Source organism: Myxine glutinosa, chromosome 2 (genome assembly GCF_964187855.1).
Source record: "Myxine glutinosa chromosome 2, kmMyxGlut1.1, whole genome shotgun sequence".
Taxonomy (NCBI): Eukaryota; Metazoa; Chordata; class Myxini; order Myxiniformes; family Myxinidae; genus Myxine; species Myxine glutinosa.
In genome coordinates this window covers 38622755-38642649 of record NC_136262.1, presented here as the reverse complement: position 1 = coordinate 38642649, position 19895 = coordinate 38622755, and the positions used below count along the sequence as shown (strand labels likewise).

The 19895-nt window shown below is 45.5% G+C and overlaps 1 protein-coding gene across 1 annotated transcript in view; it reads right to left on the bottom strand.

Moving 5' to 3' along the window:
• Window positions 1–1412: 1412 nt before the first annotated feature.
• The window catches only part of LOC137422634 (uncharacterized), a 64614-nt gene continuing 46131 nt past the window's right edge, over window positions 1413–19895 (bottom strand). The window contains exons 18-19 of the mRNA XM_068109348.2: window positions 2391–2468; window positions 1413–2293 (exon numbers count right to left, since the gene is read on the bottom strand). Of these exons, the coding sequence (XP_067965449.2) occupies window positions 2103–2293; window positions 2391–2468 (269 nt within the window). The 3' untranslated portion in view covers window positions 1413–2102. The remainder of the gene's footprint in view (window positions 2294–2390; window positions 2469–19895) is intronic.

The window sequence follows — 19895 nt, the reverse complement described above, 5'->3', positions numbered from 1 at the left end:
GGGTTCCGTTGCTAGTATAATTTAATTTGAAATGAGCTTTAATGTAGAATTCATAGTATTTTATTTGTCAGTTTATACATCCACAGTTTACACAATAACTTATGTCTTGATATCGTCCCTTACAGCTTTTGAAAATAGTAAACCCTAACTCAAAGCATATTCCTCACTGACCATTACCTGTGAGCCATGATGCTTTTCTCGGGATGAAGCTATCCAGAGGGTCCATGGGGACAAGTGGAATCGGGTCGCATATCCTGCTCAGAGTTTGCTCTGCCCCAATATGAGTGAATGTATCACTCGTTAGGGCAAAGTGGACGCTTTCACCAGTCTAGATTGAAATCCAAGGCTGCCCAGGAAACGAGTGGGAATCCACCCTCGAAGCCAGCTCGCCCACAGGAAGAAGCTGCCCAAGAACAGGTGGGATCCTGGCCATGGAGCCCACCCAGCCCCGGAATGAGAAAATATATCTCTATTTGGGGCAAAGTGGACCACTTCCTGTAACGCTTTTGTTGAACCTGGGAAACCATGAAGGCTGCCTCACAGATTGGCAACACCCAGCTAGCACACGGGCATCAGGAAGTTTGGAACGTGAAAAAAGGTAAAATAGATGTCTATTTACTAATATTGGTCTGATGTCAGCCAAAGGCATAAAAACATTGGGGACGATGGCCAACGGTGGTGGCTGATGTTGGCCCAACGTTAGCGCAAGTCCGTGTGGTGGCTGTTCAGTACCCTTATCTATCTATAATTCCATTAATCTCTGTGTGTATGTGTGTATGTGTGTATGTGTGTATGTGTGTATGTGTGTATGTTTGTCTGTGACCGCTGTTTCTCGACAACTACCGGTCCGATATACTTGAAACTTGCCAGGTATATTGCTGGGGACCCGAGGATGTGCCTTTTCAAGGTTTGAAATTAATCGGACAAGTAGTTACCGAGCTATGGCGATTTCTTTACCAAACACCGCAAGCCGTTCGCTTTGGACCAAACCATTTCATGTAAATAGAGGGGGGGGGTTCTGTGGTCGTTGCGAATGGACCAAACCATTCATGTAAATAGAGGGGGGGGGTTCTGTGGTCGTTACTGCCACGTGGTTTCAAAGTTTTTTTTTGTTGTTGTTGTTTGCACGCATGTTTTTTTGCACCCACGTACGGGCACACCCTAGGATGTTTACACACACACACTCCTACACAAATTTTTTTTTTTTTTTTTTTTGGCAAGGAATGGGCACCCACGTACGGGCACGTCCTAGCTTATATATAGTACGGGCATGCCCTAGTAACTATAATACACTGGATAAGTGGAGACAAAATTCAGAAATATGTTAAATCATGAGTGCAGATGAAAGTCTCCAAAATATTTTCCCCGAAAGGACTTCTTCACCAAACAAGGTAGACTTCTTGACCCTTGGGGAGCAAAATTAGAAAATGTCTTTTTATTGTCAATGCACATGTACAGTCTTGGCCCTTCAGCAGAGTTGTGGACACCAAAAGTTACGTAAAGGTTACAACAGCACCATGCTAATTATTGATTTTGAGTTTACTACTCAATGGGTACTACCTTGATAACGCAAAGCATAGAGCGAGTCGGACGGCTAACCTGTGCAACAAATATTCCACGATCATGTTGTGATTGCAACTAATTACACCTATTTTTAAAAAATGCATCCAGTTGTAATAGGATGATGAAGTTCACATCTCAATTTCATTCAGGAATAAATTGGCAAACTTAAATCAAAGAACAGATCTATCTCTCATAAAGCATAATTGTGCATTTTCATGAAAGCATCATCCTTTTCTCCAATCACCTCTTTGCTTTTGTTGTATAACTTTTTATAAACTTGGGTTTAAGCATTTTTTGTCTAAAAATAGAGCTTAAAATTGATCATCACAAAGACAGAACCATTATCCCTGTACAATGTTACCAATGACACCTCACATTTGAGCCTTAACAATAATTGATTTGTGAGTTACTCGATATGTGTTTAATTGTATAACTGCTATGAACAGTCCCTTTAGTCACGCTACCTTTCAGTTCAGTTGACGTACACCGAGGGGTGACCAGAGGAAATGGCAGTTGGGTTATGGTCTGCACTTTTACGCTCAAGGACCCTTCACCGAATCTGGCGCGCGCCTTTGAAAGGCCGCGGGGCCCATGCAGGACACGGCATCGCAGAATCCCGGAGGGCCGGAATGACCTGGAGGACCGGGTCTTCCTTGCTCTCCTGGTGTCCCGGGTGGTCCTCTCTCTCCGTCCCGACCATCCTTTCCAAAGCCCGGCTTGCCCGGTTCCCCTGTAAATATTGACAGTGAGAATGAATCTTTTCATCCCAATCTGGTGTTAGCCATTGCAATTAATTATTGATTTCTTATTTTTTTTAAAGTCCCAACCTGGTGGTCCTGCTGGACCCTGCATGCCTCTGGGTCCTCTTCTTTTATCCCCTTGTCCTCCTTGTTGTCCGACCTCCCCTGTGCAAACACATACATCATCAGCATAAGCCTCCAACAGTCGTTTTCAATTTAAGAGGTCTTCAACATTTTCACTTTATGAACCTCCAGGAATACTTTTGTCAACTCGCCACAAAAAGTACTGAATGGGATATTCTTATTGAAGTTTGTTCAGGTGTGTGTGTATACTAACAATAAGATGGCATATACAGAGTCATGACGTCATTATTAACGTGCTGCTTTGAGATGTTCGATTTTGTGTTGTCAAAGAACGCCATCTGCTGGTGATTGTGGAGTTGTGCTCATCCCAGAGATACTGTTCAAATGAAGGTCCACCATCACAAGGTATCACATCACACACCGCCATCACAAGGTAAGGTTGGTGGAGAAGCAGCATGACTTATGCAGGACATCAAAACGAAGTGAAAATGTGATGGAGAAATAAAATCAACCTCATATCAGTCTATCCTAATCAAGCTGGAGCAGGGGGATGGGAGGAAGGAGATTCCGCCCCCAACACGCCACCCCTCCAATTTTTTCCCCATATTTTTGCAGAATATCTTTTCTCGTGCTGAGCTTTCATGTCTTTTTCTGATCAAGTGTCACGCACATTTTGATTCAAATTTTATAAAAATCGGATCAACGGTTGCTGCGCAGTGCGCAATTTTTCCGTGCTATGCCTCATAAACCTGGCATGTTCCCATTCACTTTACACAGCACACACATCTTTCCTTAGGTAATTACATGCGGCATTCAATATCTTTCAGTTTGTCACATTCTCACTTTCTCGATACCATTACCTAATGCTCCTCTACATGCCCCAGTGTTAGTTTTCATGGTCATCAAGTCAAGGTCACATTAGGTCAAGGCCAAGGTCATCAGAAATTCCCTCTTCACTAAAAATGTGGCGCATATCTCGCCATTTGTAACATGTGACAAATAGAACACTATTTACTCCATACAACCAAATTTGGCACTCAATATTGTCGTGTGTGTGTGTGTGTGTGTGTGTGTGTGTGTGTGTGTGTGTGTGTGTGTGTGTGTGTGTGTGTGTGTGATTTTGTTTTTGAGAGAATGAAGGTTGTATCTAGATATGAGTTTTCCCAAAGGGTGGAACAGATACCATGGATCTACACATGGAAAGTGAAGTCCAACAAGTGGGCCATGGTGGCTTTTGTGTTCAGCCTTGGCACATGTCGGATCAATTTTTCCACAATTCTAGCGAAGAATAAGGCCAAAGATGCACACTTGAGTTTGCTGCTCAACTCCTTAGAGTTTTGGTTGCAGCTCAGTGAGGACATAGTTATCGCCCACTGCAGCCCAGCGGAAGATGGAATTCATGCTTGGGAGGCCAATTCATCCACCTGCTGAGATGGCTGAAGTACGTCATCAAGCAATTTCTGAGACACCTGGCCAATGCTGAATGTGCATTTATGCTTCCCACGGACAAGGACACAAAGCTACCAAGAAGAAGGTGGCCAAGAGACAAAACCAGTCAGAGATGTTGGGGGGTTGGCTGCCCAGACCACACAGAATAATCCTGAAAATTCTGCCAAAACAGATAAAGACTGAAAAAACCCTGAACTACAACTATATCTTTGGAAGAGATTTAGATTTTGTTTATGCCATGAAATTTGAACTGCCTGAAATTGTATCAACTGACATTTACGCGAAGCTGATGAACCTTACTTTCATGCTATTCTGTAGTTATTGTGAATTTGATATCTTTCGTATGAAAATGTTTCGACTATGTTGCTGGGAGGGTGTGGAACGCCGAAACGACATTCAAACGAGAAAATGTGCAAAATTTGCATACTTGAATCGGTACTGAGCTAATAACTCCAAAAGTCTTGAGTTTATGGTAAGACTGATACCTCTTTTCTCCCGCCTCTGGAACAAACTCCCTCCCACTCTTCAATCTCTCTCCTCCCCCCAGGTCTTTAAACAGCTGTTCACCACCATCTCTTATCTTCCCCATCCAAAACCTTGATCTTTTCTACTCCCGCTAATTTCACCCCAGATCCACTTTTTTGAAATACCAACTTCTTTCCTGGAAGTCCTTGCAGTGTCCTTGTGTTTTATACCTCTCCCACCCCCCACCCCGTCCTACGACTCCTTCCCCCAAGCCCTCTCCCTCCCACAGATCTCCCGATGTCCCTGCTCTCAAATGTTGTGTTTGCGTGCTTCCCTTTCTCTCCCCATCTTGTCTACCGCTCCCCTTATTATATACTTTGTGTGTCTGTTTGATTTTTTGTGTAATAAATGTTAGCTCTTTCACGAGCCTCAATCCTGTATACAAAAAAAAAAAATGGTGATTAGAGTTCACAGACTTGTTCCCCTTGACATAATCTACATGTGTGCCAAATTTGGTTTTATTTCGTCGTTTCACAGCTGCGATCCCAAGGAGGAGCGGAATTCATGCTCTATCCTTAAAATGCTGAGCATCAAGCAAGGAAGCAGTGCGTACCATTAGTAACGTCTTCGCTATGACTATAGCATTATATGAAGAATGTTCGATCATCAAAATTCTATACTCGTGTGAGGAACTGCCAGAAGGTTTTCCTCCATCCACAAGGATTTTGTAGGGGTTTGCAGACAGAAGACTTTAACAAAACCAAGTGATGTTGTGGTTGGAGCCTCCAATGCGAGTCTAGGAAGTTTGTGGTTCTCACATGGCCGACTGAGATGAGTTATCAGACCAAAGAGTTATAATATGGGATGTGCTGCTTCCGTGCTTGAAACAAACCATTTAGAGGACAGAGAAGGATATAGAACATAGGTTGGCATTCCATTATGGGTTGCTTCTGGTTGATTTCTGGTGACATTAATTTAAGGGTTGCTTCTGGTGAAATTCCAGTACTTCTGGTTTGGGGTTTGCTCTAGGTGGTTTCTCAACATCCCCAAACTGAATCTTCATTGAAAGAAACCCTTCTTCCTTCTTCTTTTAAAAGCTTTTAAAAACATTTTAAAATGCTTCGCTTTCTTGATTTATGAGTAACCCACATGTTCTTCTTCTTCATCACATTATATATTCCTCATTCGTCTTCACAAGGATTATTTTCCAAACCTGTCTCTCGCCTAAGTGCTTGGTTCATCAGCGCTCCTCCTGTACCGACAGCACCACCTTTCTCCATACCTTAAATTTAAAAAAATTCCACCCATCCCATGATCTTTGTCTCCATATTTCTAGTTTGGGAATCATGACGAGTCCAATTTGCAGAATTTGTCTGCTCACGACAATCAAATCCCCCTCACATCCTATAACGGGCCGGTGCCGGTTTGGGCGAGGTTTTCGTTTTTTCGAAGCTGTACACGCTATCCACTCTATCGAAGTTAAGTAATTGTTTCCATTTGTATTTTCGTCAAAACTATTTATTTTATGGTGTGTGTACGTATAGTGTGTCCCTCGGAAGATTCTCGGTGTCAATCCTTCATACCTGTATAAAATATCGTCGGTTAATTCGTGTCGTGTCTTTTGAGGCCGAGTACAGTGTCCGACCTTGAGGCTTTGTTTTTCTCTCAGCGGTCCGTCTATTGTGCTCCAACTACTTTCGTTTCTCTGTTTTTCCCAGTGTTTTCAGCCCATATGTCCTTGTTTAAAATCTCAACTCAAAAACAAACAAACAAAAAAAACATTTCCTTCTCTGTTCTTATTCGTTTATTCGTTGTTCTTATTCGTTCGTTCGTTCTTCAACCACATGTTTCACCCACATTTCCCCAGATAGTTTTCACTGTTAAACTTTAAAATGTTTAAACTTTCCCATGAAGAACTGTATTCTATCGTGTATTATAACACCTTTTTCTTCTTCTCTTTAAAAGGTTGCTTTCGACTTGCTCACCAAATCTATTCATTCCAACAAAAAATTCCATCTCTTGCAGTGCCTCTTTCATACATTCCCTAAACTCTCCTGCTCTCCCCCCCCCCCCACCCCCTCCAGCGTCCTCAAACGTATTTTTGACTCGAAGGTCACAAGAAACTCATTTTGCAATAAATGTTCATTTCCCATTAATCGTACACTTTCTAAAATCCAATCTCACCCCTCCCCTCCAAATCTTCCCCATCACCCCTCCCCTCCAAATCTTACCCATCACCCCTCCCCTCCAAATCTTCCCCATCACCCATCCCTTTCAAATCTTCCCCCTTGCCCCTCCCCTCCAAATCCTCCCCATCACCCATCCCTTTCAAATCTACCCCGTTGCCCCTTCCCTCCTATACTCCCCCCTTGCCCTCCCCTTCAAATCTACCCCCCAACCATCCCTCCCAAATTCTCCCTCCTCCCACCTCCCTCTCAAAGCTGCCTCCTCCCCACTTCGTCTCCCTTCTATCTCATACCTCCACCTCCCCCAACCTTCGACCTTCCTCTGCCCCCCCTCAAACAACCCCTCACTGTGCCTCATCCCATCACCATCAAACCTTTCATCCTCCTCATCCTTCCCTTTCTTGTAACTCTTCTGTAATCTCTGCCACACTATCAACTGCTCTTCCTACCTCCCCCTCTCATCCTTCATCTGACCCTAACCCTCCCCTCCCCTGTCCTGCACCCGATGCTCCCCCTCGCTCCTCATTAACGGTATGGACCTCAAACATCTGGGGCCTTCACTCAAACCTGATTGATCTCTCCATTCAGGTTGCTTCTGACAATCCAGACTTGATCTGCTTAACAGAAACTTTCCTCCTTCAAGATGTCTCTGATTCCTTAATATCTCTTCCTGGTTACTCCCTCCTCTGGTATGAAAGACCTGAGCCTCGTCCTGGTGGTGGGGTGGCTATCTTCATCAAAAACTCTCTTCCTCACTCTCCTTGCACTGCCCTCTCTCCACCCCACCCCCAGGAGTACCTCTGGCTACGGCTTCCTCTCTGCTCCGACGTTTTGTTCAGATGTGTTCTGTACCGTCTTCCAAACAGTGACGACTCCATTTACATTTCGCTGTCGGACAACATGGACCAACTTCTATCAACTCATCCAAACTCTCTCTTCCTCATATGTGGCGACTTCAACTGTCATCATGCCAGCTGGCTGGGTGTGGGTTCCTTTCTCACCAGCCATAGCACCTCAGCAAAGGACTTCTGCGTCTCATTGGGACTGACACAATCTGTCAATTTCCCGACCCGGATCTCAGTCAATGGAGTATCTTCACTTCTGGACTTGGTTATGACTAACTTCACTGCAAATGTGTGCTGCTCTTCTTCTGCTCCAATCGGTTCTTCTGATCATGTGCTTGTTAAAGTGGACATCTCTCTGGCCATTCTCAGAGAGCCTCCTCAGCGCCGACGAGTCTGGCATTTCACTCAGGCTGACTGGCACGGTCTGCAAGCAGCCATCAATCATCTGGACTGGTCTCCCATCTCTACTGCAACAAACAACAACAACAACATGCATTTTAAGGCCATTTTCCCTGCTAGAGCGGGGGTTAGTCTTGCGGTCCCCATGACAATCTTCTCCATCTTGCCCTATTTTCTGTATCTCTCCTTGTTAACCCCCTTGCCCGCATTTCTTCTTCCACCATCTTTAGCCAAGTCTTTCTCGGTCCTCTACTTCCTTCTACATTCATTTCCATCACTCTTCTCAACCAGTCACTTTCATCCTTCCTCAACACATGACCAAACCATCTCAACCTGTTCCTCTTCACAGCATCAATCACAGGCTCTATTCCCATCATTTTTCGCAATTCATCATTTGTCTTCCTCTCTCTCAACGATACTCCGCACATCCATCGAACCATTCGCATTTTCACCCTTTCCAACCTTCGTTGCTGCTCTACGTTCATTACCCATGTCTCGCTCCCATAAATCATAACACTTTTCACACATGCAGCATTGCAGCATACACCTTTCCCTTCAGCTTCAACGACACTCCCCTCCTCATCAGCACGCCACTCAGTTCCCGAAACTTCTTCCATGCACATCTCACTCTAGCAACCGTTGCCGAGTCTGATCCACCTTCTCCATTCAGCATGTCTCCGAGGTAGCAAAATGTTTTCACACCTTCCAGCTTCACGCCATCTCCAAGATCCAACTCAACATTTCCTCCATGTGCAGCTCCCTCTGTGCACACCTTACATTTGAATGTAGCTGCCACACTGGTTAATGACCCTCTCAGACCACTACATTTTTGATGAACCCACTCAGCGCACATTGTACATTGAATGGAGTTCACTCCGACACCCTTCCTGTACACAGCACACAGCCACTTCCCAGTTCTTTCCACCTCACCACATGCTTTACCACTTGCCATCACCTTCGTCTTTCCGATATTCACCTTCAGACCTTTTGTCTCCATACATTCCTTCCACTTGTTCATCTTTTCCTTCAGTCCATCCATACTTTCCGCAATCAACATCAGATCATCTGCATACAACAACTCCCACGGTAATCCCTCCTTTACGTTCTGAGCCAGCACCTCCATCACAGCTACAAATAGTAGTGGACTTAGTACCGACCCCTGATGCACTCCCACCTTCACCTCAAACTCACCACTGTTCCCGTCCTTCGTCCTTACAGCTGTGCGCGCTCTTTTGTACATTGCCATCACAACTCTGATCAACCATTCCTCCCCTCCTAACTTCCTCATTGCCCATGTCAATACTTTGCATGGAACCCTATCGAATGCTTTCTCCAGATCAACAAACCCAAGAAACAACTTCTTCCTCTTCTCCATGTACTTCTCCTGCAGCTGCCTCACAATAAAAAGCGCGTCTGTCGTTCCTCTTCCTGGCATAAATCCAAACTGCATTTCGTCGATCTTCACTTTCTTCCTGATCCTCCTCTCCAACACCCTTTCCAATACCTTCATTCCATGCTCCAATAACTTTATCGCTCGGTACGAGCCACACTCTAGAGGGTCACCTTTCCCCTTGTATAGAGGGACGAGGGTACTCAGTTCCCAAACCACTGGAATGCGGCCTTCTTTCACCGCCAGATTACAGATCTCTGACATTCTCTTCACACCCCAACTTCCTGCTGCCTTCAACATATCTCCCACAACTCCTGTCGGCCCTCCCGCTTTTCTACTCTTCATTGCTTTTATCGCTTCCTCAACTTCCTTCTCAGTTATCTTCTCTGCCGGTCCTAAAACTGGGTTACTCTCTATGTTGCCATCCCATTCATTCTCTGTATTCAACAGCATTTCCATATATCTTTTCCATCTTCCTTTAATTCCATCTGGGTCCACAACGATTTGTCCCACTTCATCCTTCAAGCAACTCACCCCATCACATCACACCTCTCTTTTGCTATCTGCTTTGCAATCCTGAATACTGCTCTCTGACCCTCTTCCGAATCCAAGCTTTCTCTGAACATTTTCCTACATGCCTCCTGCGCCTTTGCTACCTCTTTCTTTGCAGCCTTCTTGGCTGCCTTATAACTTTCATGCTCTGCTGTTTCTGCTCCCGTACCCTTCGCCTTCTGCCACTCCTTGAACTTCTTCCTCTTCTCGTCAATCCTCTTTCCAACTTCATCATCCCACCACCATGTTTCCGAGTGCCTCGGTGGTCCTTTTGTCCATCCACATACCTCACCAACGGCTCCCAACAGACTAGCTTTCATTGACATCCAACCACTTTCAAGCTCAACCACATCATCCTCTACCCTACTCAGCCTCTCTTTTAATGCCTCCCTTACTGTCACCTCTTTCAACCTCCACACCTTCATGCTCGGTTGGTACTTCACCCGCCGAGCTCTCCTCGCACCTTTCACCCTTATGTCGCAGACAACCAAGTGGTGCTGTGAAACAGCCTCCTCCCCCAGGATCACCTTTGTGTCCCGGGGGTGCCCCCTATCTCGCCTACGCACCATCAGGTAGTCAACGGTTGTCGTCAACCCACCTGACGTGTATGTAACAAGCTTATTATCCTCTTTCTGGAACTGAGTATTACAAATCAACAAATCAGCTCCATCAGCAAACTCCAAAATCCTTTCACCTTCTCCATTTCTCATACCATATCCGTAACCCCCATGAACTCCCTCAAAAACCGTCCATACTCCTTCCCACATGTCCATTTAGTTCTCCTCCTACCACAACAACTTCCTCATCTTTCACGTTTTCCATCAGCTTCTCTATCGCACACCAGAACTTGTCCTTCTCTTCATCGCTCCGACCAACCTGCGGAGCATATCCCGAGATGACATTCACCAAGAGCTTTCCAAACATCATTTTCACAATCATCAACCTATCACTCACTCTCGTCACACTCACCACACTGTCTACAAACTCCTCAGAAAACAGGACACCAACACCATTCATGCCCTCCAGGCACCCTTGCCACACAAACTTGTATTTCTGTCCCTGCCTACCCTTCACTATTCTCACACCACTTCCCTTCCATCTCGTCTCTTGCACACAACATATGTCCACTCTTCTTCCGACCAATACTTCCACCACTTCTCCTGATCTCCCTGTCATTGTCCCTACATTCCATGTCCCAAACCTCAGAAACCGATCTCCACTTCGGGTTGTACCCTGCCCATATGTAGTTGTAATTGTCATGGTTCTCTTTTTGAGGCAATGTTTTTTTTATGCCCGGATGCCCTTCCTGACGCCATCCCATCTCTACTGCCTCTGACATCAATTCTTCCTGGGAATTCTTCCAAAGCAAAACTGCTCTCTCTCATGCACAGATTTATCCCATCTCGTCTTCAGTTGTCTTACCCTTCCTCCCGTTCATGGTACACTGAATCTTGTGGTGAGGCAGTTGCCCTGAAACAACTTGCCTTTGCCTCTTGGAAGGCAAATCCAACTGAAAGCAATCTCAGTTCCTTCCACCAAGCTCGGAACAAGTGTGTGTCTACCCTCAGGAGTGCCAGGAAGCACTATCTCTCCACACTCAAGATTGAACTCTCAAACCTGTCTCCTTCCTCCAAATCCTTGTGGCGTCTGGTCAAATCCGTTTCTGGTGTTTGTTCTCCCTCCATCCCATCCCTTACCTCAAATGGCTACACAGTTGACACCGCACGTGACAAAGCCGAATGCCTCAACTCTGTGTTTGCCTCAAAATCTTGTGTCCCAAACCCATCTCTCTCTGTTCCCACCTTTCCCAGTCGAACCCAACTGCTCCTGGACTCTGTGTCCTTCTCTCCTGACAAGGTGGAGAAGTTTTTGTCAAACCTCGACTCTGATTCTGCAACTGGACCAGACGGCATCAGCCCACGAGTCCTAAAATCCTGCTCTGCCGCTCTATCTCACCCTCTCTCTGTTCTTTTCACCCTCTCTTTTGCTCAAGGTCATCTGCCAGCATCTTGGAAATCAGCAAACATGACCGCTTTACACAAAATAGGTGCAAAAACAGATCCTTGCAACTACAGACCAATCAGCCTGCTTCCAATTATCAGCAAAGTCATGGAATCCATCATTGCTTCGGATATCAAATCCTTCCTCTTCTCCAATGGCTTGATCTCCGATCATCAATTTGGATTCAGACCAGGTCATTCTACTCCGGACATGTTGCTTCTGCTGTCTCAACAATGGATGGAGGTCCTCAATGCCAAACAGGAAATCAGAGCTGTCTCACTTGACATATCACGTGCCTTCGATACGGTCTGGCACCCAGCTCTGCTCACCAAACTCTCCTCCTATGGTATCCATGGAAATCTCCACTCATGGCTTGCGGACTTCCTCTCTGGTCGAAGGCAACGTGAGGCCCTGAATGGATTTCTCTCATCTCCCCTTCCTGTTCTGGCTGGAGTTCCCCAAGGTAGTGTTCTGGGCCCTGTGCTATTTCTGGTCTCCATCAATGATCTCTCTGACTCTCTGGAAAATCCTCTCTATCTCTTTGCTGATGACTCCACTATCTGCCGCTCCATTCCTCATCCCTCAGATCGGCAGTCTGCAGCCTCCTCACTCTCTGCAGACCTGGAAAAAAAATCACAGACTGGTCAAGCAAGTGGAACATGTCTTTCAATCCTGACAAATCTCACACTCTTACAATGTCTCTCCGAAAGGACCGACTGGAAAACCCTTCCATCTACTTTCTCAACAATCCTCGCCAAGAAGTTCTGTCGCTCAAGCTTTTGGGTCTCGCTATCTGCCATGATCTTTCTTGGGAAATCCACATTTCCAAGCAGGCCTCCAAACCCAGTCGCCGACTGGGCATCCTCCATCGTGCGAATTCCTTCCTTGACACACCTGAGCTCCTCACCACATACAAGGCTTTCATCCGCAGCTCAATGGAATACTGTTCCCCCCTCTGGGCTGGTGCTCCTGCCTCACACCTAGCTCGGCTTCACGCTGTTGAAACCAAAGCTTTCAGAATCATTGGAATCTCCTGCGATGAAGTTAACTCCGAGGGCCTTTCACTCACTCACTGCAGGTAGGTTGGTGGTCTTTCTGTCTTCTACCGACTCCTCTCCGGCCTTGCTCCCCCAGCTCTCTCTGTGCTCTGTCCCCCCCAATATTCCTTCAGGTCGCACAAGATCTGCCAACAACCCTCTTATGGTTAAACTGCCAAAATCTAGGCTCTCTGCTCACCTTCACTCTTTCATTCCCCTTTTCTCCCGCCTCTGGAACCAACTCCCCCACTCCCTTCAATCCCACTCCTCCCTCCAGGTCTTTAAAACAGCTGTTCACCACCATCTCTTATCTTCCCCCATCCAAAACCTTGATCTTTTCTACCCCCGCTAATTCACCCCAGATACTTTTTTTTTTGAAATTCCAACTTCTTTCCTGGAAGTCCTTGCAGTGTTCATATGTTTTATACCTCTCCCACCTCCCCCAAAGCCCTCCCCTTCCCACATTTCTCCCGATGTCCCTGCTCTCAAATGTTGTGTTTGTGTCCTTCCCCCTCTCTCCCCATCTTGTCTGCCGCTCCCCTTATTTTTTGTGTTTTGTGTGTCGGTTTGACTTTTTGTGTGATTAATGTTAGCTCTTTCACGAGCCTCGATCTTGTATACCAAAAAAATAAATAATAAAATAACAGTGTCAAACCCATCCATGGCAGTATCCTCGCCACATATCCTACAAGCCTGCGTCCTTCCAACACCACCCCTTATATGTATCCCCTTTTTCAGCATCCCATCCACTTCTGCATCCTACTCAGCCCACTCATGCAAAGCTTCCTCCTCAACACACTCCTCAAAGCCTCCCCTCATCCCGCCCTCCCTCGCCCTGCCACCTATCAGCTTCTGCCTAGGCCCACCCCTCTCCCCACGCCTCCCATCTGCCCCTCATCCCGCAGCCTCCCATTCCTCCCCACCACACCCCCATCCCACACCCTCCCATATTCCCTCATTCCACAGCCTCCCATCCCTCCCCACCACACCCCCATCCCACACCCTCCCATCTACCCTCATTCCACAGCCTCCCATCCCTCCCATCTTCCCTCATTCCACAGCCTCATTTACATTTATAGAATGCAGGAACCATTTATGGACCATTGATAGAATGCAGGAAAAGGTGACCCAAATGTCTTCCACTCAAAATCGGTGATTTGACCACACTGTGACATTATCTATTCCGTGCACTTTTCGCTAGAATTTTCCTTGTAAACTTCCGGTGAAGAGGCGCCTCAAAAACGTTTGCGTAAATAGAATGAAATTGGTGATCTCAGGGCGCCCAACGATCACCAATTCTTGTTCTATAAACAGGGCCAAATGTGATATTTCCAGTACCCAGAGTACCTTGGAAAGTTACACACTTCATCCAAGGTCAGCAGTCACATTCTGGCGCCTCTGTATCAGTATGCATACGTGTGAGAGATTTGTGTGACACCTTTTCCCTGAGGCCTAGACTCTGTAAAAAAAAAAGAAAAAAAAAAGATTACGCTTTAAAGCTTATCAGCGTCAACAATGTTTTAAAATGTATACGTTGGGGATACTGGGAGCGAGTATAACGTGTCGAGGATTGGAGTGATGTGATCAAATTTACGAGCTTTAACTCCTAGCATGGCCGCCAGTATCCTGAATAAGTTGTAAGGGCTCGAGACACCTGGCAGGTGAGGCTGCCAATACTGAGTTGCATTCATCCGAGGATAACGTGATGAGAGTATGAACCAGAGTTTCAGTATTTAAACACCAGCAAAATGGCCAATATAAGGGATGTGGAAGAAAATGTGTTTACAGATATTAGAAACATGTGGAATACTGGAAAGAGACGATGATTTGATATGTAGAAGATATGAGGTGGTGATCCTCAAGAATCACTACCTGGGGTTGGGTCTATAAGTAGGAATGGTGCTGGAGACCTCATGTCCTGTTCGCCAGTGATAACAACATCGATTTTGAGAAAGTTAATCGAAATCCATGTTTGAATTGCAGAGTTTCTTCTCGAAGGGAAATGTTATGGCTTGTTTCAATGAGGATGAATTACAGTTAATGTGATGTATCAATTGATTATTTTCATTCAAAATGGAGAAAGAGAGAGACAGAGACAGAGAGAACGGGAAATAAAGAAACAAACAAGAGGACGTCATGCGGAGCACGATACTTGCAAAATCCGCCCCCCCCCCCAACCCCAAAGTTTTCCATTGATACAGCAAATTGTCCATTTCATGAAGATTAAAATTTGCGATAATGATCAAAGTTCGGGTCAACAGGATGAAAAGTGACGATTTTTCAGATGAAAAATGATGATTTTAGAAGTTTGACCTTGAGTTGACCTTTGACCTTTTGACCTCAAAAATAGTTGGCTTCCCAATTCAGTGAGGTAATACACAAATGCTGTTCTATTTTCAAGTCAATCGGATGAAAATTGATGGGTTTTCAGATGAAAATTGATGATTTTGGAAGTTTGACCTAGAGTTGACCTTTAACCATTTGACCTCAAAAATAGTTGGTTTTCCTATTTACTGACACAATGTGCAAAAGCTGTTCAACTTCCAAGTCAATCGGATGAAAATTGACGGTTTTTCAGATGAAAATTGATGATTTTGGAAGTTTGACCTAGAGTTGACCTTTTGACCTAAAAAAAGTAGTTGGTTTTCCTATTTAGCGACACAATGTACAAATGCTGTTCAATGTCCAAGTCAATCGGATGAAAATTGATGGTTTTTCAAATGAAAATTGATGATTTTGGAAGTTTGACCTTCAGTTGACCTTTGACGTTTTCACCTCAAAAATAGATGGTTTCCCAATATAGTGACTCAATGTGCAAAAGCTGTTCAATTTCCAAGTCAATCGGATGAAAATTGATGGGTTTTCAGATGAAAATTGATGATTTTGGAAGTTTGACCTAGAGTTGACCTTTTGACCTCAAAAAGTAGTTGGTTTTCCTATTTAGCGACACAATGTACAAATGCTGTTCAATTTCCAAGTTAATCGGATAAAAATTGATGGTTTTTCAAATGAAAATTGATGATTTTGGAAGTTTGACCTTGAGTTGACCTTTGACGTTTTGACCTCAAAAATAGTATGTTTCCCAATAGAGTGACTCGATATGCAAATGTTGTTCACTTTTCAAGTCAATCGGGTGAGAATTGACGGCTTTTTAGCTGAAAATTGATGATTTTAAAAAGATTTGACCTTGAGTAGACCTTTGACCTTTTGACCTCAAAAATAGTTCATTTCTCAGTTTAGTGACTCGATATACAAATGTTATTCAATTTTCAAGTCAATCGGATTTAAAATGGTGATTTTAGAAATTTGACCTCCAGATGTCCTTTGACCTTTGTTCAAAATCAATAGGCTTCTCAATTGGGACGACCTATACAACTTGGTAAAGTTTCGTGACGATTCGTTTAGAATTGTGACCTGTAGGCCGGTGACAAACAGACAGACAAACAGACAGGCAGACAGAACCACAAATGCAACCGACCAATATACTTGAAAAATCTTCGATGTTGCAAGTAACAAAGATGGCTGAACTGGTTCCAATAAATAAATTGTTTTGGTGTAGGAACTAGAGAAATGTTTGCTAAAAGTACCGCAAACAAAATGAGGTCTTATCCTAGAAGGCAGATGCAAATTTATTGGCTAGCGACGGACATGGAATCAATGGAAATCGACCTTTAACTCCACATTGCAGTTTATTAACGTTAGAGAGACGATTCCTTAGTATTTTTTTTTTTTGTATACAGGATCGAGGCTCGTGAAAGAGTTAAAGGTATTGTATTGGAGTTCTCAATCAAAATACGGACGTACAAGACCTTTCCCTGAGTGTGTGCTTCGATTTAACGGACCTTGGCTGCTTGGACAAAAAACGCCATTTACAAGTTGCCATGTATGAAGCTGCAAATATTCACCGTTGTATCCCCACACCGTGACCGCGGGTTTATTTCCGTTTTTCCGGAAGTTACGGCCCAGCTCGGATGGCGCTGTGGTGAATCGGGCCCCTATCGGGAGAGTCAATAAACATGTGCTGCAATCGATCGTAGTCTGTCGAGATACCTTTCATGGCGACGAGGATAAAGATCTAGACCATGACTTCCTTCGGCCATATCGATGAATTCGACCCTCATGAGGGACATTTTGACACGTATTCTGAGCAGTTGTCTTTTTACTTTGAGGCGAATGACATCGTGACAGAAGCCTGGATGAAGGCCGTCTTCCTGTCCGTTTGCGGAGGTGAGACGTTCACACTCGTTAAAAACCTGATTCGGCCTCGGACAATCCAGGAGTTCACGTATGCAGAGCTCAAGGCCGCTTTGAAGGAACATTGTAATCCATCTCCTTCAGTCCTCTTGTGTCAGTTTAATTTTTACATGTGCAGATAGCATCAAGGTCAGTCGATCGCAGACTTCATTGCACACCTCAAAAACTGTCACATCTGTGTGAGTTTTGGGACACAATTGAAGACATGCTCCGTGATTTGCTGGTGGTTGGCATGTCCGATGACCGCACTCGTGGACGCCTGCTTGCTGAGAGAAGACTGATGTTCCAAAATGCCAGAGACACCGCCATTTCCATGGAAAGTGCTGAACGCAACGCTACAAGCATCGGTGCCACTCGCTCGTCTGGTACCAGCCCTGCTGTGAATCGGTTGAATCATGATCAGCCAAACGTTGGAACAAGGCTCCTCGTCAGAAGGCAGTGCAGTCTCAAACACACAACAAATGTTTTCGGTGCAACGGAAAGCACCCTCCGGAGACGTGTCGGTTCAAAGATCCAACCTGCCATTTCTGTTCGAAAACCGGCCATGTTGCTCCAGCTTGCATCACTCGCAAATCGGGAAAAGAGAAAGCTGCTGACAAGAAGATTCATCACTTTATCGGTTCGGAGGAACCTGAGCTTGACCAGGTGAGCTCTGTTTCCGACAACCCAGAATCGTATGACCTGTTTCATATTGATTCTCGCGATAAGCGGGACGCTCTTGTTGCCACTGTTGTCGTCAATAATCGACCATTACAAATGGAGGTCGACACTGGTGCGGCTGTCTCGCTCATTAGCCATGCTGTTTTCACAAACCTGTGGAGTGATGCTGACTGACCCTATCTGAAACCTGCCACCTATGGACTCTCCACCTGTACAGGTGAGAAGATTGTTCCCTGCGGTACATGTGACGTCACGGTGGGCTACGATAACCGTGAGTTTCACCTACCCCTGATCGTCATTCCTGGAAATGGCCCTTCTTTACTCGGCAGGAACTGGTTGAGCATAATTCAACTGAAGTGTAAAAGCATTCATCAACTCCGGGCAGCCAACGTTTCTCCTACCGCAGCATACACACTCAAAAATGTGCTGGATACGTACCCGGATGTCTTCAAGGATGAGCTTGGAACCCTGAAAGGGCATACGGCTAAACTCAGTGTTGACCGGGATGCCAATCCTATATTTTGCAGAGCTCGCCCAGTCCCTTTCGCCCTGCGGGAGCGGATTGACAAAGAACTGGATCATCTTAAAAATCTGGGCATCATCGAGCAAATCCAGTATGCCGAATGGGCGGCGCCCATCGTTCCGGTCATAAAATCGGACCAGTCCATCCGCATATGTGGAGATTATAAAATGACCGTGAACAAGTGTTCTTCATTGGATAAATATCCAATCCCGAGGATCGAAGACCTCTATGCTTGTCTCACGGGAGGCAAGACTTTTACGAAACTCGATCTCAAATCCGCCTATCTACAGCTCTGCTTGGACGAGAATTCGAAACAGTATCTTACCATCAACATGCATCGTGGGTTGTACAGGTACCACCGACTCAGTTTTGGAGTGAAATCTGGACCTGGAATTTATCAGCGTTTCATGGACAGTTTGTTTGCCGCCGAACGCAACGTCGTTTGTTACCAGGATGATATTCTGGTTACTGGTCGTACAGATGCGGAACATCTACAAAACCTGGATAGAGTTCTGAAGAAGATTTCGGACTCCGGCCAACATTTGCGTCGAGACAAGTGCAAGTTTATGGTGCCATCAGTCACATACCTGGGTCATACGATTGATGCCGAGGGTCTACACCCGACAGATGAGAAAGTCCGAGCTATCAAGGATGCTCCGGCTCCATGAGACGTAACCGAATTGAAGTCATACCTCGGTTTGCTTCAGTTCTATGGTCGTTACATCCCGAATGTGACCGACGTTTTGGGCCCCCTTTATCAGCTTTTGAGGAAAGGAGTCTCCTGGAGCTGAGGGTCCACTGAACAATCAGCATTCCAGACCTCTAAGGATCTGCTCAAATCGTCCAATGTTCTCGTTCATTTTGATCCAGAGAAGGATCTTGGGCTAACATGCGATGCCTGTCGGTATGGAGTGGGGAGTGTATTATCACACGTGATGCCTGATGGTGCATAAAGAACTGTTGCATTTGCATCCAGAACGTTGTCCCCGGCAGAGAAGAACTATTCCCAACTTGACAAGGCAGGATTGGGAATCGTTTTCGGTGTCAGCAAAATTTCGCCAGTACCTTCTTGGACATCATTTCACGATTCGCACTGATCACAAGCCGCTGATCCGTCTGTTTGGTCCAACTAAGGCGACATCTGACACACTACCGCCCAGGATCATCCGCTGGTCCCTGTTTCTCACTACTTATGACTACAACATATGTCATAAGCTTGGTTTGTCTATCACAAATGCAGATGCCATGAGTCGGTTACCCCTTCCAGAATCCGTTGATGATTCACCTACACCAGGATCCATTATCGCACTGATGGATCATCTGGAAGATTGTGCTGTCGATTCCGGCCAGATCCGCACCCATACTCGATGAGACCCCATTCTGTCCAGAACTGTCCAGGCTGTGCAGCTTGGATGGCATTTGCTACCTGAGGGTGACCCAGCTTTTGCGGCTTTTAAAGCACGTAAAAACGAACTCGGTGTGGAAAGTGGTTGCCTACTCTGGGGATGTCGTGTCGTGATCCCAGAAAATCTGCGTTCCAGGGTCATGGATAAAATCCATGACTGTCACCCCGGGATTGTGAAGATGAATTCACTCGCCAGAAACTATGTGTGGTGGCCGAATCTTGATGCTAATATCGAACATCATGTTCGACATTGTTACCCCTGCCAGAGCACACAGAACACACCTACGAAAGTGCCACTGCATCCCTGGGAATGGCCCAGCGAACCGTGGCATCACCTACATC